The 21,564-nt window shown below is 36.3% G+C and overlaps 4 protein-coding genes across 14 annotated transcripts; 2 read left to right on the plus strand and 2 right to left on the minus strand.

Moving 5' to 3' along the window:
• Positions 1 to 98: 98 nt before the first annotated feature.
• Spn (protein phosphatase 1 regulatory subunit spinophilin) lies at positions 99 to 12,930 on the minus strand. 8 transcript variants are annotated; one of them, XM_018021023.2, is made up of 19 exons: positions 12,509 to 12,930; positions 11,054 to 11,155; positions 10,695 to 10,967; positions 9,118 to 10,619; positions 7,146 to 8,379; positions 6,861 to 6,881; positions 6,546 to 6,770; positions 6,192 to 6,378; positions 5,849 to 6,112; positions 5,425 to 5,777; positions 4,964 to 5,219; positions 4,516 to 4,569; positions 4,029 to 4,334; positions 3,584 to 3,970; positions 3,261 to 3,522; positions 2,972 to 3,184; positions 2,774 to 2,914; positions 2,546 to 2,652; positions 99 to 2,488 (listed from the first exon to the last, which is right to left on the minus strand). In XM_018021023.2, exons 3-19 carry the CDS (start codon positions 10,955 to 10,957, stop codon positions 2,237 to 2,239), a joined length of 6,027 nt encoding a protein of 2,008 aa, XP_017876512.1. In that variant the 5' UTR covers positions 10,958 to 10,967; positions 11,054 to 11,155; positions 12,509 to 12,930; the 3' UTR covers positions 99 to 2,236. The 8 variants fall into 8 exon arrangements, with proteins under 8 accessions (XP_017876512.1, XP_017876513.1, XP_026667647.1 ...); XM_018021024.2 differs by having other exon boundaries at positions 2,774 to 3,184; positions 9,220 to 10,619; XM_026811846.1 differs by lacking the exon at positions 6,861 to 6,881.
• Positions 12,931 to 13,217: 287 nt separating this feature from the next.
• On the plus strand, positions 13,218 to 17,263 carry Ythdc1 (YTH domain containing 1). 3 transcript variants are annotated; one of them, XM_026811851.1, is made up of 6 exons: positions 13,218 to 13,236; positions 14,427 to 14,914; positions 15,085 to 15,301; positions 15,384 to 15,588; positions 15,662 to 15,935; positions 16,006 to 17,263. In XM_026811851.1, the coding sequence occupies exons 2-6, from the start codon at positions 14,553 to 14,555 to the stop codon at positions 16,334 to 16,336; spliced, it is 1,389 nt and encodes a 462-aa protein (XP_026667652.1). In that variant the 5' UTR covers positions 13,218 to 13,236; positions 14,427 to 14,552; the 3' UTR covers positions 16,337 to 17,263. The 3 variants fall into 3 exon arrangements, with proteins under 3 accessions (XP_026667652.1, XP_026667650.1, XP_026667651.1); XM_026811849.1 differs by lacking the exon at positions 13,218 to 13,236 and adding an exon at positions 13,251 to 13,692; XM_026811850.1 differs by lacking the exon at positions 13,218 to 13,236 and adding an exon at positions 13,251 to 13,584.
• A 103-nt stretch (positions 17,264 to 17,366) lies between these two features.
• LOC108622904 (carbohydrate sulfotransferase 11) lies at positions 17,367 to 18,930 on the plus strand. Of its 2 annotated transcripts, none has more exons than XM_018021033.2 (5): positions 17,367 to 17,670; positions 17,732 to 17,925; positions 17,986 to 18,105; positions 18,165 to 18,308; positions 18,381 to 18,930. In XM_018021033.2, exons 1-5 carry the CDS (start codon positions 17,422 to 17,424, stop codon positions 18,769 to 18,771), a joined length of 1,098 nt encoding a protein of 365 aa, XP_017876522.1. In that variant the 5' UTR covers positions 17,367 to 17,421; the 3' UTR covers positions 18,772 to 18,930. The 2 variants fall into 2 exon arrangements, with proteins under 2 accessions (XP_017876522.1, XP_026667653.1); XM_026811852.1 differs by having other exon boundaries at positions 18,013 to 18,105.
• Uba2 (Ubiquitin-like activating enzyme 2) lies at positions 18,793 to 21,520 on the minus strand. The gene is made up of 3 exons (XM_018021031.2): positions 21,273 to 21,520; positions 20,974 to 21,128; positions 18,793 to 20,899 (listed from the first exon to the last, which is right to left on the minus strand). Exons 1-3 carry the CDS (start codon positions 21,414 to 21,416, stop codon positions 19,201 to 19,203), a joined length of 1,998 nt encoding a protein of 665 aa, XP_017876520.1. The 5' UTR covers positions 21,417 to 21,520; the 3' UTR covers positions 18,793 to 19,200.
• Positions 21,521 to 21,564: the final 44 nt, after the last annotated feature.

Genomic DNA, 21,564 nt, shown 5'->3' on the forward strand with positions numbered 1-21,564 from the left:
AAATACATGTATAATACACAATACGAGTGTCGAATATCTGTTTCAATGCACATGTACGTATGCTGTTGTTTAGGTAAAAAGAATAAACTACAATAAAGTACTGTACGAATTACTTTTTAATTAAAACGTTTAAGAGTATTTGCTGTTGACAATACTTTTCATAGATTATTTAAAAAGCTGCCGATTACACAACTGATGTACTGTGTCTTTATCCGTGGAACTGTGTATATCCTTTCCGTGTGAGCAACACTTCGAAAACGATTGAAAAATGTATGAAAAACATTTAGATATTATGCAGCTCCATAGGGTATATAAGTATCGTTTCTACAATATAGTTTTGGACAAATGGCATTTCATTATACATCGTACATAAGCCACTGAAAATCAACTACAAAAACTTATTGTAAATCAGTCGGTTCCTTTTCTTTTTTTTATAAAACGTCTGCTCATGCGAAATCACAATACTTAGTTATTTTAAAAACGAATTGCAGGACGTTTCAGTGTCTGTCGAAATTTTCTTCTCAGTCATTGAACACACGTATATTTCGAAATATATTGACAATTACCCTGAGACGCAAGAATGTTACATCGTATCCTTTGATCAGTTCCCACATTTCGTTGTACATAACAACAAAAATAACAATAATCAATTACTTTCACAGATACCGTGACACATAGTAGTGTTATTAAAAATTGGAGGACCTTCGATAAACGCGCTTAACTTACGAAATTAAAAACTATACCCTCTAAAGATATTATGACACTACGATAGTTATGCCTCTTACACGCCTTACATCGTAATCCATTCGATTAAGATTATAATATTAATTCATTATATAATATATGTACACTGTGCGCATCAATGTTAAATACTTTGTCTATTTAATTGCCCTATGTAGAAGAAATTCTTCTTCCAAGAAGAAAAACATTTAACATTCAGAACAGATGTGAAGGAACAACAAAGTACTTAACATTGTACAAAAACTTTTTATGCTGTTATAAATAATTATAATTATACGCGCGACAAAGTACATTCCTCCATGTCTATGTTGTACTCGAGCGAGTCCCATTAAATCAGTTGGACAAGTACTTTGAATGTTAGGATACTAGTATAATATTAACATACATTGTTCGATACGCGATGTATTCGCAGGGACTCTGCTCGAAGGATAGTACTCTTCTTCTTTACTGTAGTACGTTAATAACGATACAATCGTGTAAAGGTCTCGCATGGAATGTATGGAAGTATATAAAAAACGTTAAGGAAATTGATCACATAATTGAATAATTAGCGTCGCAATAAAACCGACGTTGTGCGAGCTTAATACGCAAGTTATAATACAATAATGTAAACGCTGTCACGACTAAAATGAAGAAAGACTTTTAATATAAATATCAAGGCGGTGGCATAATAGAAATGTACTAATACTTTATTTGATATTGAATAAAAAAGGTTTTCTAGTTATGCTTTAATTACTGAGCAAATTTAGATGGACTATATATCGCGATCTGATTAATCTACAATGGAATTGATAACGCGTACCGTATCGATAATTACAAATTCGTTGATATTTTATGATGTACATACATATTAAAGGACAGTCACTTCTCTTCTCAGCGATAGTTACACACTCTAAGACTCTATTTTACCAGGATTTATATTGTTCCTTATGAAAAATTGTTACAATTAAATCGATAGTAAAAATAAATACAGAAACGATATATTCTAATAACATGAAACTTATGCCTATAAAAGTATACTTACAATTGTAAAAAAATTGTAGATCAAGTTTTATTACAATTTATCTAAAATGACTTGGATTTTATACACACATATTACATGCATACGTCTGGCATGATAGATCTGTCATACGTTCTCTTTATCTAGCTGTATTCATTGTTACTTTATAAATAATAATTACTACAAATATTACAAGAACAATGAAGCAACATGAATACAAAGGATTATAAATAAATGCAAAAATCTGAAGATCAAAACGTTATACAATGGATATAAATAATCAAGTGTCCAAGATTTCGGATTGAATGTAATCCGAACGAGAACATTTAGTAAACTGTGACTGCTTATGTAGAGAATTAAATAGAGACGGAAGATGTTAAAATACATTACGAATATCACTGGAATATCGTACAGAAAATTTGAATATCTCATCAACTTCTTTGTGCAGTTATTGCGTTTCTATAGAAGACATAAGTACAGTAATGTACGCACAAACTATTTCTTCCGCGCAGCTTTTTCCGCTTTTCGCCGCATTCGTTCCATTTCTTTCCTCTCCTTGCGCTCCCGGTCCGCTTGCGCTCTTAGCTCCTTCAGTTTCCGTTTTAAATGACACTTCTGTTCACCGTACATGCCGAAAGCTTTCAAGTCGCGGGATTCCAGTCGCAAAAGGTTCCCACCATTAATTCCAGTATCCAAAAATCGTGACGCGTAAACTTCCAAACCGATTCCCGACAACCATTGACACACCTAATACGATTTTTTCAAATGTAACAATGCTCTTAATAAATCTGTACGCATGCTTACTTGTTCTTTGGACCAATCGGTAACTGGAGCGTTCTGCCAGAAATGGGATTTCTTGTCACCTAAACCAAAGTCGCTTGGATGAGGAGGCAACCAAACTTCACTCGTATCTAGATTCACAATTTCGTTTACACACGGAAAGGGTGAAATGACGACGAAGAAAAGTGGACAAATAATAAAATAAAATAAGGGATTGTTCACTGCTTGTTTCATATTTTGAATTAGAAATACCTGTTTTTGATGGACTGGGATCAACGGCAGGTGGGCTCACTGATCCACCAGAAGACAGACTAGAGGGTGAACTACCTGGATGATGCCAAGGTGTTGAACTGCCTCCAATTAAATTCGACGAAGGAATAGTAGCTTTTTTCACTGTAAAAATATGTGAACGATTGACCGTAGTTGTACGAGGTTGAACATATTCAATACCTCTTTGATTGGCCTCGTTTACAGCTTGACGTATTTCTTCCACTAAATGATGAGTAACCAATGCTGGGTCACTTGCGTGTGGATTATTTAAATCGCTGAAGTCCCCAGAACTTTCTCTGGACGAAGACATATCGTTTCCTCCGAGTCGTCTTTCTCTTTCAGCTAAAACCTGTTCCAATTGTTCTGCAAATGAAGCTGGTGGTCCAGTTAGATCTACGAAGGATGACAGCATTATAATTTTTAGGCATTACACAGGTTGTACTCAGAAAAGACAAATAAAATAAATTACTTTTCTGAGATTGCGACCAACTCTGTTCCGTCATAGCTCTAACTTGTGAACTGATGGTGCTGTGCTGTCGGATTGTTGTAGGATGCGTGGGTTCCATGTGTTTGCTTTTCAGAGAACCAATCGAGGAAGTACTAGAATAGGAACTCAAATTTGACTGTTTGGATGTTAAGTCATTCGGTGATCTACTACTCGATTCTTGGGAAATTAATTTCGAAGATGAGTCTTCGTCGGTATTGTCACCAGATTCGTCCAAACCATAGTCCTGAAACATCGATCGATTAAACAAACGTGTCGTTTTTTCAAAGTTGTTCTCATATACTCACAGAACTGCTATTGCTAAGGCCACCCGATCGTTTAGGAAGTTGTCGGTTGGCTAGCCCTCCTCTGCTGGCAAGTTCAGCTTTACTCTTCCCAGCAGAATTGTCAAGGAGTCGATGAGCGGGTACCGCTCGGTCCAATTCCTCTTTGACTGGTAATGGAAGCGGTAACTTCCTTTCGACAGTCGCTGTCTTATCACCGTCATCCGGACTACTAAGATCCGACGTTTCTGTGTCGGAAAGTTGACAGTTACTCGACGAGGGAGGAGGTGGTAATTGTCGACGTGATAATTGCGGCGTTACGATTCTAGCCGTAGCTCCGTCATACGGTAATCTTGCTGGTAAACCAAATCTTCTTTGCGTTTCTGTTAATTCGACTTCCAACGTAATTACCTACAGACATAGATTTTTTAGTTAACTTTCGCTTTCGTATTTTATAATACTAACGTACCCGGTCTTTCAAGCTTTTTACAAGAGCGTTGTATTCGGTATCTTTTTCCTGCAATAATTGCTGATAAAACTCATCTCTGGCGGCGATATCCGCGCGTAATTCGCGAGCTGCTCTCCTGGCTCGAGCATACTTTTGTTGTAAAGCGGCGTTTTGTGCCGTTGCTTGAGAAAGCATTTCCCGTGTAGCTGTCAAATCTTGTCTAGCGGCGGTTAAAGTTCTTTCAGATTCGTGAAGTCTCAAGCCGGACTCGCGTAACTTCGCTGCGTACTCCTCGCTACCAGCTCCACTGTTCTCTAAGTCTACGAGCTGTAAATAAGAAATTTCCGATGGATCTCGTGTTTCCGAATGTGTGTAGGAGTTAATATTTCGTCGCCAAACCTTTGTGTTAGGATAACGAAATAGGATATAACAAATGAAGTAAAGAAAAAATTATGCAGCACATAAATTCACAAATTAAAGCATAAAATAGCTCGTCTTGGGTGATTACCTTAGCTTTGAGCTTTTCCACCTCGCCATCAGCTAATGCTAGTTTATATTGACTCTGCAAGCAGTGAACAATGAACACAGTGCATAAGCAAAAACAAAAATATCTTTACGCTTTATAAACCTATGAGAGTGTGCTCATAGTGTAGTACATAATAGTAGCAATGTAAAGCAGATATATACAAAAATATATACAAACATAACGGTGCATCTCATTACAAAACTATTACTATAGATTTTCTATCTTCTATGCAACGATATTCTACGTAAACTCAACAAAAATTTTCTATGATAACTGAGAAACAATGAGTCCATGGTAAATTTCTCATATTTCTCATATACGTGGATGCAAAAAAATAAACTTCACTTGTTTCAACTAAATGAGTATGCATTCAAAACATTGTGTACTCTTCGCACTACGCAATTCTTTTGTACCAGCGAAAGCATAATACCTCCTGTAAAAGTAGTCTTAAACTATCAACATCGCTTTGCGTTGTAGCAGATCCGTGTTGTGGCATCGATGAACTGATGATAGGAGATCTACTTCGCCCAGAAGATGATAAATAGTTTTCTATAGGGCTATGCGGAGGTTCTCCTTCCGAGCAGGATGACATAGCCGGAGAACCGGGTATGCCGCTCATGCCTCCGGAAGAGATCTCTTCGCCACCTCGTTGCCCATCGGGTGACGCATCCGAGAAATTCAGTTTTCTGCAATAGATGTGCAGATAATTTAGAATCTGATGTGTTCAATGTTTCACACGACTTATAAAGCATCATTTTCCCTCAGCGCTCCAAGAGGCCTCGTGCCGTCATTGGAGTGGCCATAATGTTGTCGTCACAGACATTGGCGAGCAAGGATAAACCATCATCGGGAAATCATATTTAAAGAAAACACAAATCAAGTGATTCATACCTAGCAGAATTAGCTTGTTCTCTTTCTTTGTCCGCCTGAAGGCTCTGTCGAATTAACATAGCTACTTCTGAGTTTGGATCACGTTCTCTACCGATCACAAACCGCACAAGACCCGAAGTGTTACGAAGCACGCTAGCCGCGTACGCTTGTGTTACGCCAACTAAAGATTTTCCGTCCACTTCGACGATTTGATCGTTTACTTGTATTCTGCCCTCTCGCGCAGCTGCACCTTTCTCCGTAATGGTTTTCACGAATATGCCTAATTTCTCCAGGCCCGCGTCCGCACCGACACCCATTCCGATAATACTTAATCCAAGACCTTCCGGACCTTTCATAAGTTCTACCGGGAATACCTAACAAATCGTTCATTAAAGAACAAACGTTCAAGGAAATATTTACGTTCAGTTTCACTTGAAATAATCACCTCCATTTTCTCAACTCGCTTTTCTAGTTCGTACTCTGCACTGGCAGCAACAGGGTCCACGTCCTCATTTCGTCGATCGTATTCGTTTACTGAATGCGTTGAATAAACTCTCATTGGTTTCGTGTCGAACGAAACTTTAGACATTTTTTTAACAGGTATTTCTATCGGGTAATCTTCTTTCTCATCATCCGATTCAGGTATCCCGGCAACTTCCATCCAGAAATGACCATCCTCGAAATAATGTACACCATTCTCTATGAGTACCTGAATAAAAATTAAATCAGCTTGAAGCTAAATTTATTATTTAAATACAGACAATAAGGTATGTTATCTGTAATCTTACAACTTTGCCTGGTGTCGGGGGAACGTATTCTTCTTGATGTTCCGTTTCCGTATCATCGTTACTTTCATAGGTATCATTTAAACTATTAACAGATCCGAGCAGTCCGCTTTCACTACCCGTTACAGAACTCACTTGACTCTCTGTCAACGAGTCTATCGTTAAATCGCTACGTGATCTATGAGACAAACTAAAAAATCGTAAAAATTTAACATACCTTCAAAGAGGAATTGTTACGGTCGTTTTAAACAATATTATGAATGTGCACTTAATAAAATTAATTAAAATCAATACATGGCATGAGCTGCAAAATAGTTATATACAACGGAAAAAACATAAAAGACCAAACTGATTCACCTATAATCATTAGTGGTGCTATTAATAAGACTGGTATCGGGTGCGGATAACACATCGGAAAGCCAATCTGGTGTATTGTCTTGATCATCCCTTTCCTTCTCTTTGTCCATTTCTCTAGTTTTATCAACAGAATTTTCTTCACTTACAACTTCAGCGTGCGTGGCGGGTGATAACAGTCTTGCTATTTCCTGTGCCTCCTCATCGGACAACAGAGCTGATCCTTGTCTAATTGATTATTCACATGATACACGATGTTCTTTTATAACTTAACATACTGATCAATGAAGTGAACATTTAGGGAAACGATTAACTCACCGTATCTTTTTCTCTAGGATGCTGTGATTTGGCCCCAGTATATAACGAATTGGAGGTCATATTGAAATAAACATGAATAGGTGAATAAAGTAAGAAAATAAAATTGATCAAGCTGTCTTGCCACAAAATTATTTGCTATAGAATTAGAAGTATAATTGCAGAACTGAGAAATGTGAAAAACTATATGAAAATTTTAGTGCAACTATATAATTCATATTACATTATTTCACTATCTGCTAACAAAACTATGTTATTAACATTACGAACTATTTAAAAAAAACTCACCGCGAGCTTAGCAGATTTTCTGCTTCATCAGCTGTCATAGTGTCAGGTGTTATAGGAATCGTTTGATGCGCAGTAGCTTTGGAAATTTCTTGAATCGCGCTCTTCGAATGATTCTGTTCCGCTGCATTTTTCGCGTCCATCGCTGGTACATGTTCAAGATTTGTAATAGTTTTTGTATCACTAGAATCACTGTCTTCGTGCGTGCTACTCTCCGACACGATATATTCATTCGATTGTTTCTTTTCTACGTGCTGCTGATTTACGATTGCAGGTGATACGTTTTGTTGGGTCGCGTTTTCTTGTAATCTCATCTTCGCCAGTTCAGCTTTCTGTTTCTCTTGTTCCCACGTAGTTTGCGGTTGCTCTAATTGTTCCGTACTTCTATTCACGATACTGCTTACTGCTTGGGAACTGATCACAGACGGTAGTACTGCATCTCCAGCCAATGTTACGTACTCCTTCCTGCTACCTGTCTTCGATACGAATTTAGATGGATCATCTACGTCTGCTTCCTTGCCAGTCAACTTGTCTGCCAAGTTCTCGGTATTATGAACATTTGAAACTACTGAACACTGACTCGCATTCAAAATGGGTTTCTCCGTTTGATCCACTTTATTATCCATTTCGGCGAAGCTTGAACGTTTCCCAGACACTTCCTCCTTGTTCTTCGCAAGTTTTTCCCGTACAGAGATCTTAATCTGATCGTTTTTGGCATTGGATACTGTTTTCTGACATACATTCTCGGGAAATGTATGTCTTTCATTCACGACATTTGATTTAGATTTATTATCTAACACTATATTTTGATTTACTTCTGTAATCACTGAGTTCACTCGTGCATGATCTTGATTACTATCTTGAGATATTTTATTATGGCAACTTTTCGTTGAATCGCTTCTTTCTTCCATGTGCGTTTTTATTTGTGGCTTGACTTCATTGTTCGGAGCAGCAGCTTCTTGATTCTGTTGCATTTTCTTTGCGTATGGCGAAGGTATCGGTATATCCTTATGTTCTAAAGGTGGGTATTCTTGATCCGAGCTAACAACGGACGGTGGCCGTTGTCCTAAACCAGCAGCTTGAAGATCAACGCGTATGTGAGATCGTCGGATAACCGTCGTGGTATCCGTTTCGTTGAATCTTGAATTTTTCTCTAAACTGTCCTTCTCAACAATTGATTCAGTGTAGGCTGCGGGCTTTTCTTGTTCTTCGGGTTGCAAGTCATAACTGTTACGACCTTCGAAAAGAAAGAGAGAGAAAATATCGAAATGTTATTTGAAAAAGATCGCAATAAAGATTTAAAAAGGTGTATAATAAAATACCTCGACAATCAATACAAAGTAATCGAAGACACATGGTGCTTGTACGCTTTTAGTGTACGAACAGAATAAAACAGAATTCACATGCACGATAAGAACACTAATTTCACTTTTTAATTTAACTTGTTTTTAACGTAACTTTTTTACTTTCTTTAAAAGACCATACTAAAGAAACTCAATTCATACAAACAATATACTATATCCTATGCAAGTCCATTTTTTTACCAAATAAATACTTTCTAAGTAATATTAATTTTTTATAACTACTCGTTTATGAGCACTGGTAAGATCAACAAAATTTGTGAAATACTTTTCCGAAATAAATGATGTGAAGTAGAACCAGACAGAAGCTGAACAGAATACACAGATTTCTATAAATAATGCTGTTGAACCGGTAGGAGGAACTAAGATCAAGAAGAGGAGGAAAGGGGAAAGGAGGACAGCTTCCTCCTTCGTTACTTTTTAGTATTTTGGCAAGGAGCCACAATAAAATTGCAAAATTTCGAAGTATCGGAAATAATTATAATCAAAAGAATTTACGTCGACTTCTCGTACGATAATTTTGAATGTGTTTTTTTTGTACATACATGTAAAATGTATTTTATGTTTGTAGAGATGTGAATCATGTTATTGAGAATTATTCACGTATACTATACCAGCTTGAAATTTTTCTGACATTTCCTTATCTGCCTTCTCTTCTTTACTATCCTTGGAAGGGGAGCTAGGGGAGCTCATACTAGAAGATGCACTATCCGTACCTCCAGAAGGTGGTCTTAATTCCGGGTCCGGGGATTTCGACGGCTCTATTTTCTTTTCCTCGGTCATGCTATCTTTCTTCTTTACACTTGGTCTGGCCCAGTCAGGTCTTGGATCAGGTCTTACAACTTCATTTTTTACCTCTAAATCTTCTCTCGAACACTTTAGATCCGCTGCCTTCTTCAATATTTCGTCGTTCTTGGCTAACCATTCGTTTCTCCACTCAGAGGTTTTGGGCGGTGAACGTATGACGTTCGAAGGGTAATGTAAATATTCAGGAGCATCCAGCAAATCGTTCTCTTTCCTCGACTTACTCTCCACTGTCATACTACTAATATTTTCTGTTGACATACTCCTCGTTGGACTAGACATGTCAGAATTTTTCTCATAGGAAACATGTGATTTCGTTTGCGAGTAAATATCGATACTCGAACTTGCAAGAGTATTCTTGGAAGGTAAACAGGTACCCTCGGAACCGTGAACAGTCTTTGAATGTTGAGTTGCATTCTTCTGTGCTTTAGCTGCACTATTCTTCTGCACTACTGCATATTCTGGTATAATTGTGTCTGATGCAGGTGTGCCAACGTTCTTCGAGATTTGTTCTTGATTTCTTTGGAAATGTTTATTTTGTACATTCGTATTCTTTTGTACAACTGCGTATTCAGGTATAGTTGGCGAAGTATCGAAATATTTGTTTATGGTGGCATACTCTGGACTACTAGGAATATCTGACGGAGACACAGCCGCGATGCTGGCCGGTCTTTCTTTCTTGGCGTTTGAAGAGTTCCTCGCCGGTGGCGGCGGTGGAGGTGGTGATATAGCCGATGATCTGACAGAGCAGAAGCTCGCGGATCTTGTAGCTGGATTAGAAATATCTGTCGGTCTTTTCGTTTCATGATCGATGCTCGTATTTTGAGCGTGTCCTACGGAAGCTTCGACATTCGCTTTATTCGTACTCTGATTTAGCGAACTTTGAACCACGGACCGGTTCGGATCAGAATTGTATCTGCTCGGTCTTGTCTTTGAGAAATGGCTAGTCCAGTTCTTTTGCTTCTCTATCAACTCTTTCGAATTCAATCTCCTTTCTGGTTTCTCCGGCTTCTCTGGTCGATCGTCCAAACGATTTTCCTTGCCATAATTTTTGTCAAACTTTCCTAAACCTGCTCGCGATTTGTGCTTATCATTATCCAAGCCGTGATTATGACCGTTCTCAAAGTGTTTCTCAGCATTCAAGGCTGGCACACTCGCGCTCCAATTGCTCAAATGATCTCTGGTTCCTGGAGGCGACGGTGACCTAGGTCGCGGCGATCTAGCGGGAGAAGTACAACCCGATCCGGAGTTTGCAGAACTCGAACGCGATCTCAAACCATGTAAATTAGTCGGTTTAGTAATCCTCTCCACCCTACACAGAAAATAGATTTCGAACGTGTTGCACGATTCATTAACATCGATATCCTATTTTGCATTATGCACTTACGGTTTGTTTGGCTTATTCTCTTCCCCAAGTTTTTCAAAAAGCGCACGTGCGTTATTAAAACGAGCTACATGGCTTTCGGTCCTAACAACTGTGACTTGTGTAGGAGATTCTTTTAAAGGCACAGTTGGTTCCTTGAAACCATCTGACAGAATATTATTTGTTCTGTGGCTTAAATTATCCAATTGCGGTTTTGATTGGAAGATATTCGCAATGGCTGAAACTTTTGAGCCACCGACTCGTTTCTTCTCTTCTACTGTTGCCATAATTATGTCCCTTTATTTAACAAGTGATAAAAGATATTGATAGTAACATATTGAACTTCAATCGTTTTTCAATGATTTCAGCTTATTAATTATTACCTGTATCCCTCTTGTATAAAAGTGATGAGAGTTTTAGTCTAATATATATTTCAGCCCATTGTCATTTATATCTTTTTTATATTTGTCATTTTTTATGATACCCTAGAAAAGAATTACACTGTAATTCCATACGAAGTGACCCAATTATTATAACTTAATAAAAATTATATTTAAACATAGTCATTTTACTATATGTAAAATATATAATTATATATATTAAACGATATATATATGAAAGGACCATATATATTAAACGATATATATATCGTTTACCACACATATTATACGATATATATATATATATATATCGTATAATTCGTGTATTATATATGTATATCGTTTAATATGCGTGGTGTATCAATAATAAAGAAAAATATTTTATTATGCTGCATATTAGAGATATTTACAATGATTGTTTGAAATGATTTAAGTTAGAGTTAAATGGAAGGCATAGTATAAAGAGGTGGGGTCTTGTCTGGGCTTCACCCTCCTCCTATTGCCATAGCACACCATGCTCCTGCAATCAATACTTGAATCCTTTCTCTGTAGTTGAAGTATGAAAAGTGGAAGCATGTGCACGTTATATATTCTTATATTATATATACTTTGCATATGTAATGTGCATACCTTTGTAATAATAGGTTCAAGATAAATGTAGCATAAAGTAAATAATAAGGTTAATGTAGCAAACTTTCTCTTATTTATACAATATTTTTATAGTGTTCCAAGGTGCATATTAAAGATACTAATAGCATTAATCTTCTTCAAGTACTAATTAGCAAACCTATTAATAAAAATTATCGACTAACTCGAACAAATTAATTGCAGGTATGCGGTGTTATTTTAACAGCAAAATTCAATAAGAAGAAAACCGATAAATTATTGTGTATTGTTAATTTCTTACCTAATTGTCGTTTTAATAAATAACGAATGATATTGATTTTTTATCAACACTTCCTAATTATAGATATCGCGCTCGAAATATACGAAAAATGAAACCCAAATTTTTATGAAACCGACATTTTTATATATGGACAACAATACGAATTCATTTAATGTGAGTGAGCTAAATATTTTCAATAGAAAAAGAAGGGTGTTCCGATTGATCCACTTGAAAATTAGGTTTTGGATTGTCTAAGAATTTCTCGCAACATTCCTTACGATAACGTGATTCTCTTCAAAGATCAATAATACGTTATGATTAATAATGTCTAATGTTTACAATAAGCTGAGTAAACGAATGTTACATCTCGCCATGATAAAGCTATATCACACGAAAGAATTGAAGCCCCTGAAAAGTTTCTAATAATGCTTATCATCGCTAAGATTCTTAGCATAATACGTAAGCGTTCGACTAACTCCTAATCGGTAGATAACGATAACGCGATGACACGATCAAGTTAAAATGATTTCGAATAAAATATGACAAATTGTTTATAGAAAGTATAAACTAACCAGTGGTGTCACCATGTGCATGAAACCATTTTCTTTTCGTAAGATGTGTTTTCAGTATGTTTTCTATCTTCTATTTCTAAACGACACTGTTTTTCTCACATAAATGAAACACTTGGAACGATACTTCCTTAGAAGAAATTTCGAATAAATACGATAAGATTTAACTGTTGACTCTGTCAAGATTGATTATACTCGTGACAGACGCTTATATTTTCACAAATCTCTTCGCATTTTCATATATAATATTCGTAGAATATCTGAATTACTCGAATGGACCGGTATCGCACTTATAATTCTCGCTTCTAAATAACCACTACTTATTTCCGGCAATTAATCGTGATTAATTTTACATCGCGAAGCACTTTCACAACCGGCCGTGATCTACCCGTGTCAACAACCCGTGAAAAATGATCCAAGATGGTTGTCATCCTCTTTGAAGATGGTGATCGCGAATAAGCTAGGGATTTTAATTTCGGATAAACTTATACATGCAGAAGAAAAACATATCATTTTCTTATTTTCCAATAATCTGTTATGTGCGTTATGCATATTCTTTATTCAACTGTAGTAAAATATAATGTTGAATGTATTTTAACTGATCTATATGAACAATTTAGTTCTATAAAGTTGCATGTAGTAGTTCGCTACAAGAATTTCCAAGAAGATGAACTGCATATATGTTTATTTATTAAATGCAAGATCATCGAACTCTACGCTTACCTCAATGAGTCTGTAGACACTCTGTTGTACAAACTAAATTATACATATAATTTTAGGATTACTGAAATTAAGAGAAAGTTTGTTTGTTAGTTTTTAACTATACGATCGCTCGTATAAGTATCGATCGTGAAGAATGAACACGTCACATAATGACCATAATGGATGCCATGGTTTGTGCATCCACGAGGAGATAGATGTTTATTGTGTTTTTATGGGAGGAATCACGATTATTTGTGGTACTCTCTTGTGTATTTTGTGAAGAGAAGTAACCGAAATAGTTGTTGAAACATGCACGATGATCATTAGGCATTTTTGCGTGAGGTGCGAAGTGTGTTAAGTGAAGAAAGAGTGTGCACGTAAGTGTGTACGAGCTGGCTAAAAGGGTTTATAACATCAAGGACGATCAGCTTGCAAACCATGGACTTCCTTAAAAGAAATCAATGAAACGAGAATGATGGTTTCGAGTATGTTTTGTGGTGTCGTTATTGCTATTAAAAAGTAATATTTACGACGAACTTTCGTAGCGTAGGCACCATAGCCTTCGCGTTTTAAAGGACTGCACATAAGACATCGAACAAACATCATGTGTTATTATCTGAGATAAATCAACAAAAGATCTCGAAGACTCTTCGCTTCTCGTATTAGTCTAAACGACACAGATTTTTAGCAAGACCGTCTACTCTTTATAAACTTTACAATAAACTTTTACATAGAAAGTTTAAGAAAGAAATACTTGTGTTTCATAGAGGAACAGTTGTGTTGCTACACTCTGATTAAATTAAAGAAAGGAAATCTCTACTGTTTAAAGTATATTCATGCATACTCTTGTGAATTGTTAAATGGAAAGAACTTTTTCTTCATTAAACATTGTTTCTGTTAGGGATAATTTATATCTACTTGAAAAGCAAGAAATCTTACGCTAATAGTAGATATATATGTATCTAGAAAACTTATCTAAGGACAGTTTCAACATCAGAGTTTTTGACAAATGGACTTTTTAATCTTTTACCACAGTGACTTAATGTGCAATCTTCTGAACTTTTCTTCTTGCATACTAAGAATGTTATTACACTATTTTCTTCTGTGTCAATTGTTCTAAGACCTACAAGATCCATTCAAATATGATATTGTTCTTGGACAATTACTATTGCGCGATGGATATCCATCTAGTAAGCCCTTTTTTATATTTGCGTTTCAGAAAAGGTTTAAAGGCACCAGAACTGCATTGGCTTGATGCAAGAAAACCCGAAAAATCCAGAAATATAAATCCTGGATGACGGGACAAGTGACAATATACTTTTGGGCAATAGTGAAAAAGTGATCAATGAAAAGTGAAACTATGGACAGTAATACGGATGCAGACAACTTAAATCTGAGCTGTGGGGAGAATGATATAGTGGACGAGTTAAAAATTGCTGCGGATGAAACTTACGATACACGTAGTGAAGTTTCATCTAGTAGTTCGAACTCCGATTCTAGTCAACCGAGTATAAGCTCGGTTTCGACAAAATCCTCACGCGGAGACAATAAGCGCAATAGGAAGAGCAGAGGAAAACGTGCTAGGTCTAGAGAATCGAAATCCTCTAGTCCTGAAACGAAACGCGCGAGATCTAAAGAGAGCAAGGGGAACACTACTAAAAGCTATGATTACGCTACGAAATTAAATTACTTGTTTAGAGACGCAAGGTTGGCTACTTTTTGGAATACCTTTATCTGTTATGCGTGCATTAATTTGATTTTTAATTAATACAAATTTCAGTTGTGTGTACTAGGATCACCTGAAGTGATTCATAAATGTTTAGATGAGCATAGTAGCATGAATGCGAAACGTGTATCTTAAAGATTTTTTTTATCAGATTTTTCATCATCAAATCCAACAATGCTGAGAATGTTACGCTGTCAAAGGCTAAAGGAGTATGGAGCACGTTACCCCAAAACGAAGCCAACTTGAATCAGGCTTACAGAGAATCGAGGAACGTGTTACTTGTTTTTTCCGTAAAAGAATCAGGGAAGTTTGCTGGCTTTGCGAGGCTCAGTACAGAATCGAGAAGAGATGGAGCACCAATTTCATGGGTTTGTACTACTAAGTTACATAAATATGAGGTTCGACGTTACTCTACACATTATTAGGAGGAAAGTGTGATGCAAATTTTAGGTATTGCCACCTGGATTGTCTGCAAAAGCTTTAGGTGGCGTATTTAAAGTTGATTGGATATGTAGGAAGGAATTGCCATTTACAGCAACGCTACATTTGTACAATCCATGGAACGATGGCAAACAGGTGAAAATTGGTCGCGACGGACAAGAGATCGAACCAAGAGTCGCAGAGGAATTATGTAGACTATTTCCGGAAGATGAAGGTATATTAAAAAATATAATCGGAATTAACATACAAGAAAAAACACTACCTATAATATGTTGTAAAACCTGTAGGAATCGAGATGACCCCGATCTTAAGAAAATCTAAAGAGGCAGCTAAGCATATTACGAAATCCCGTTCTTATCGGGATAACAGACCTGTTAACAGTAGTCCTAGATTCTTACGTTCGAGAGGTGGCAGAGGACGAAGACTCTTTTTAACTTCGCGATCTCGTTTAGCTTCATTAGCCAGAGGATCTCATTTAGGTAATGATCATAGAGGGTCGCGAGATCATCACCATCACAGATACGCTAGCTGGTTCAATCGGGGCGATTCTCCTTATTCCAAGTACGTAAATACTTCCGCATAAACTATCGTAGATCGAATACATCGTTCTTAATTATTACGAATTTTATAGAGGATACGGTAGCCCAGGTTTAGGCGTGGCAGCTGCGGCCGAAGCGTACGTCGCGGATTATATGCGTACTATGCAACACCAGTTGCCTCCCTTACCACCTTATGCTGCACCTCATCCTTACGACTCGTTACCTCCGCCACCGCCACCACCCAGGTATTACGATGGTTTACCTTTACCGCCCGATTATAGCGCGGCAGCTTCGGCACTTGAGAAACGTAGTTACGAAAGGAGCGTAGACGAATTTTTATGGAGAACTACAAGTCGCCACAGTCGACACAATGATCATCGATCATCTCGCGATCATCACCACAGATATAGAGACCGTAGATAAGAAATTTCGTACATGCTCCTCATTCATCTATTCCTTCATTTCCCCAATGCACACATTGTAAGGGCTTTCAAAATATCGCAACATTTTTAATCATGAAATAGAAAGTGTTTAATCATCAAACAATTATTTGTAATAATAATCAAGACGAGAATAATTCGAAGTTTTACTCATGTGAATTGTATTTGTGAATAGTGTGAAGTTTTTCACACAAGTGGGATCCACTCGGTTTTTAATCAACTTATACATTGACAGGTATAATCGAATTGTTTGCAATTAAAATCAATAAAATTCTAAAAATGGTTTAATCAATTTTTTGTACATTGTCACATAATAATAAAAATCAATTATGCATCTGATTCACAATTGATTCGATCTTGTGTTACATGCATTTAATATTAATGCAAATCAAGTTATCCCTTACATTCGATATAATTTATTTACTTCCTATTTTTTTATTACGCTCAGTATAAGAACTACATATATCTATATATTTTTGTAAGATTTATACGTATCGACGTTTCAGTCTATTTTGTATTAATAATAAATTCAATTGTGAATCAATCTCGTCGTAGAAAATGTAACGGTGTAATCGTTTTGTATTAATCGATGTGCATATTTTCGTAATCAATTTTCGCAAGTCAATTGTAAATGTTTTACCATGGATCACTGCCGTCGACAAAAATTTACGTTCACTGTATTCCAGAAATCATTTTACCATGTATATTATTTAATTTTGATCATTCGTTTCATGAAAAGACATTTTTGTTCCAATTACTTATACACATCACAAATCGTCAATTACATTATTAATTGTTTCAAGTTTACTGCTTACGAGAACACCCAAACACTACGAATATTATGTATTAAGATCATTCATTTATATAGTATGATTTTTGATCTATTTCATAGTAAATATTTGAAAAACAACATATCTCTTCTTGTTTCTTTTTTACCCTCCACCGAATATAAATATAAACTGAATATAAAAGATAAGTGTTATCTTTTGTTCACCCCCACGAATTCATGGACGGATGTTTTAATCTTGATAGGAAACTGTCAGCATAACAGACATCTCCTTTTTAATCATGTCGGTTAAAACACAATTCGTGAAATGTGTACTATGCGTTATTTTCTACCTTGCGATGTGCTTCTTTTTATTAAAAGCAAAACAGGCTTCCTATATGACGCGATATCAATTTTCTTTATTAGTTGCAAAATGTAATCAAACTAGACAATGTCCTTCTGCAGTGTCGCGAGTAACTACAAGATCAGTCGATTTAGAAATCAAACTTTTAGAACACGACGAAATGAAAGGAGAAGCGATCAACTTGCAGGTAACAAAACAATTTTTTAATTCGTAATATTCATAAACGCATTGGCATTTTTTAAAAATAGGAGAGTGCAATGATTCTGCGACAAATCACAAATGTATGCGCAAAATACAATTTAAAAACTCTATTAGCAAAACGGCATTTCTTGTATAATTCTCGACACAAGTCACTTTACTGCTGGATTCGAAAAGTAGCTTCCACAAGTTTTACAAAACTTTTCGCAGACATGAAGAATCGTTCTACACAAAATTATTACAGGTAGTGGTACTTCTTTAGTCTCTTATTCCACTGATATGTTAACATTTAAATTGATTGTAGAGAAATTAATAATTTAGCACCGCGTAGTTTAAAGGAACTGCAACTTGCATCTCAAGACGCAGAAGTATTCAAACTTTTAGTGGTTCGACACCCTTTTCAGAGACTCGTGTCTTCGTACAGGTACAATTCTTTTCCTTTTTTAATATATTGTATGAGAATGAAAACATATTTTCTAATAGAGATCGGATAGAAGACAACTCAAAATGCACTGCACAAGCATGGATCTATGTGGAAAAGATATTTCGTCTAACGAGACCGAAACTGTTTCACTCGAACACGAAGACTGGCAACTTCCGCCATAAAGTATTTACACCTGATAAAAGGTATTTTGTACTAACAGAATTTTTATTAAATTGTGGATCATTTTTTTAATACACATTCCTTTGTTTCTTAAGATTGAAAATAGTGCCGACTTTCAAAGAATTCGTGGAATGGCTAGTGCAAACTTCTGATGAAGATGATGTTCACTGGACTCCGTATTATACGCACTGTGCTCTTTGCGGTATACGATATAATTACGTTTTAAAATTGGACGATTATACATACGGACAAATTAATTACATTTTCTCGAAATTAAACCTGGACAAGAACGAAGTGTACTTTCCAAAATTGGAAGAAACACGAGGCGGGCAAACGAATTTTGATATTACGTGTAAATACTTCAAAAATTTGACAGAAGATGCGATGTTCAAATTATACGAGAAATATAAAATCGATTTTCAAATGTACAACTACAATGTTAATCGATATATGAATTGTGCGATGAAGAAATTTGGAAAACCTTAGCTTGTAGTGGGAAGACGTAACTTTGCAGTAAGGAAAAGTATTTATTTTTTTTTGTATAAAAATGTATTCCATAGTTACAATCTACGAGATGATGTACTTGAAACATAATATTATGTCCTTTTATAAACATTTTTAAAAATCAAAATACGTTTAATCAAAGGAAATTGCTGGTAATATTCACTATTATACACACTCATTATTATTCATTCTCATAGTTTGCAGCCATACAAACTTAATCACTATTCATATTCGTTACTTATTAAAAAAAAAATGACATCTATCAGGAAAATTATATGAAGTTTTAAATCACGAAATGTACTGTAGAAACCATTGGATATGTACATTTTCTGTACACTTCATTACTTTAATATGAATTACCAATATACTCGTTACCCAAATCTCTCTTAATTTGAAAAATGTTTCACTGACTCACTGCGCGACTGCTGCTGTTTGTATAGTGTCATCATGTACAATCATACAATCATCGTCTTCCAAAGTATTACGTACTTTCGATTCTGTTTTACTGCTAGTTGCATCGTTGTTCATGTCATTTTCAATGATAGAAATATCATCATCGACATCGTGAACTTGCAACTTCCGTTTTTTCGAGGACACGCTATCTTCGGGAGATTCAGTTTTGCGTTTCTTTCTTGTATCAGAAATAGTTTCAGTTTCAACGATCATCGCACTGTCAGCAAACGATTCGACCTGGCCATTCGAAGTAGATGGTTTCACTAAATCATTCTCTTCTTTGGGTTTGAGATCTTTCTCATCAGCCAAGATAAGAAAATCGGGACTATCATCTTTTGAAGTTGGTCGTTCTCGATAGACCACAGTCACAGTTAATGAATAATTTTGCTGGAAATCATCAACTTTAAGGATGGTACCGTCCTTAATCCCTAATTCCTCCAAGAGCTTACTATTATTCTCTTCAGTTTCTCCTTTTTCGCTACTAATAACAACGCTACTAGTACCGTCTATCATAACGTCCGGAGCAATCATATTCAATCTATTTTTTAATACTACTTCATCCAGTTCTTTGATCGTTACTTTAGACGTATCAATTGCTAATATAGCTTGTGGTGTAGGCGCGCATACGTAACACTTCGGATTCGGCGGATTCACATTTTTCTCTGGTACTAGCAGCTGATTACGGTGATTCATTTTTGAACGTAAATACACAGATTTACATGCCTTTAAATCGTTTTGGAGAATGCGGAATGCATGGAGGATGACTAAACCAGCAACTATCGCATTTGTGGTCGCGATCGCTGGAATTATATTCCCTGCCATTGATTTTATATCGAATCGTGTCTTTTGAGGTATACCGAAGATATGGGCTCTTAAATTCGCACAAGCAGCCACAAAGTCCATCGAACTCAGATCATCTTTATCCCAAACGAGGTGGTTATTCGATGATTTTTCCTGAGAAGCTTTTAATGCATTGCTTAAACACTTGACTGCATCGGCAAATACTGTACCGCACTTGGAAATACTCCAACGCTGCTGATCTTTTAAACCGGATTCATTTATTTCCTTGCTACATCCTGCTACTCCATCCGGTAATTCTTTCCAATTCAAAGGAGTAGGTGGCCTTCGTTTCTTCCACAAATTATCCATACTAAGCAAATACTTGATATCATCGTGAAATAATTTTGCAAACAATTTTTCCGGATCATAATTACATGATTGAGCCCATGCTCTGGTCGATACTCTATCAACGTTTCCCTTTGCATTTGATTCTGAATTTAAAGCAGCTTCTCCTGCAGAATTTGCTGCCTCTGGATCAGCAGTATCTGGTGATACATCTTGATCAGGATCCTCTTCGCCGAACAACTGATTGAACAAGTGCTTCGCCCATACTATGCAATGAATCGGTTCACTGGGTGTATTACGTATTGTACAACCAGGAAAAGTTTTCTGTGCAGCTTTTGGTGTGCATTCATAACATTGACTTAATCCTTTTTTTATCAGTTCTACCTGTCCCTCATAGCCAGCTGTACCAGATTCTACTAAAGGTACCTCTGCTGCTAAACACATTCTATTTACATGATTTCTAGCAGCTCTGTTATCAAGTGCATTCATGACTAATGTAAACTTCTTGAAGAACGACACGCCATAATCAGGACTGTAAACATTAAAATATAAAGTTTTACATACATGGAAATACAATCCTGATTTAAAAAATATGTAAATACTCACGATGTAATACTATCATGATAATGAACTATGTTTACATCGGGATTGAACGTCAACGCTGTCCCCTTTGCTACAGCAGCTTTTGATTTCCCTACATGTTTCTTTTGAAATAGAAACTGCCTGTTTAAATTGCTAACATCTATCGTATCTAGATCGATCTGCAAATAATACGCATCGTTTTAGGTTTACACATTATACATACCGGTTTTCACATTTAAGTAAACAATCATAAATGTGCATAAGAAATGCAGAATACGGTTAGGGTATCGTAAAAATTCTCTGAGAAATCCTAATGTTCTTACAATTTCGATGTCTTTGAATCCTGTCATAACAAGATTCTTTAATATCTCGCATCCGATCCCACCAGCACCCACGACAAGCACTTTACTTTCCAATATCGCATTTTGCAAATTTTCGGTGAACACGCCGTTAATATTCGCCGCCATTCTTCAAGTTAAATACTGCAAATCCACACTCTGATCTAATCTGATGCCGAATGCCGACGCCGCTCACGTCCATGAATACAAGTAGGAATTGGTAGGAATGGGATGGGATCGGTGTTGCTGGATGGGATGAAATACCAATACCACAGTG

Source organism: Ceratina calcarata, unplaced genomic scaffold, assembly GCF_001652005.2.
Source record: "Ceratina calcarata isolate Rehan_Ccalc_2016 unplaced genomic scaffold, ASM165200v1 scaffold25, whole genome shotgun sequence".
Classification (NCBI taxonomy): domain Eukaryota; kingdom Metazoa; phylum Arthropoda; class Insecta; order Hymenoptera; family Apidae; genus Ceratina; species Ceratina calcarata.

Excerpts from the sequence above, each read along its gene's own strand:
- Spn (XM_018021019.2), bottom strand. The coding sequence starts at position 10,957 with ATGGCAACAGTAGAAGAGAAGAAACGAGTCGGTGGCTCAAAAGTTTCA. Across the intron at positions 6,771-6,860 it reads ATCCTAGAGAAAAAGATACG|ACAAGGATCAGCTCTGTTGT; the intron begins GTGAGTTAATCG and ends ATAATCAATTAG. Across the intron at positions 3,971-4,028 it reads TAAAAAGCTTGAAAGACCGG|GTAATTACGTTGGAAGTCGA; the intron begins GTACGTTAGTAT and ends CTATGTCTGTAG.
- Ythdc1 (XM_026811851.1), top strand. The coding sequence starts at position 14,553 with ATGAAAAGTGAAACTATGGACAGTAATACGGATGCAGACAACTTAAAT. Across the intron at positions 15,589-15,661 it reads ACTATTTCCGGAAGATGAAG|GAATCGAGATGACCCCGATC; the intron begins GTATATTAAAAA and ends TAAAACCTGTAG. Across the intron at positions 15,936-16,005 it reads GGCGATTCTCCTTATTCCAA|AGGATACGGTAGCCCAGGTT; the intron begins GTACGTAAATAC and ends CGAATTTTATAG.
- LOC108622904 (XM_018021033.2), top strand. The coding sequence starts at position 17,422 with ATGTCGGTTAAAACACAATTCGTGAAATGTGTACTATGCGTTATTTTC. Across the intron at positions 18,106-18,164 it reads AGACTCGTGTCTTCGTACAG|AGATCGGATAGAAGACAACT; the intron begins GTACAATTCTTT and ends ATTTTCTAATAG. Across the intron at positions 18,309-18,380 it reads GTATTTACACCTGATAAAAG|ATTGAAAATAGTGCCGACTT; the intron begins GTATTTTGTACT and ends TTGTTTCTTAAG.
- Uba2 (XM_018021031.2), bottom strand. The coding sequence starts at position 21,416 with ATGGCGGCGAATATTAACGGCGTGTTCACCGAAAATTTGCAAAATGCG. Across the intron at positions 21,129-21,272 it reads GATTCAAAGACATCGAAATT|ATCGATCTAGATACGATAGA; the intron begins GTAAGAACATTA and ends TATTATTTGCAG. Across the intron at positions 20,900-20,973 it reads TATCATGATAGTATTACATC|TCCTGATTATGGCGTGTCGT; the intron begins GTGAGTATTTAC and ends TAATGTTTACAG.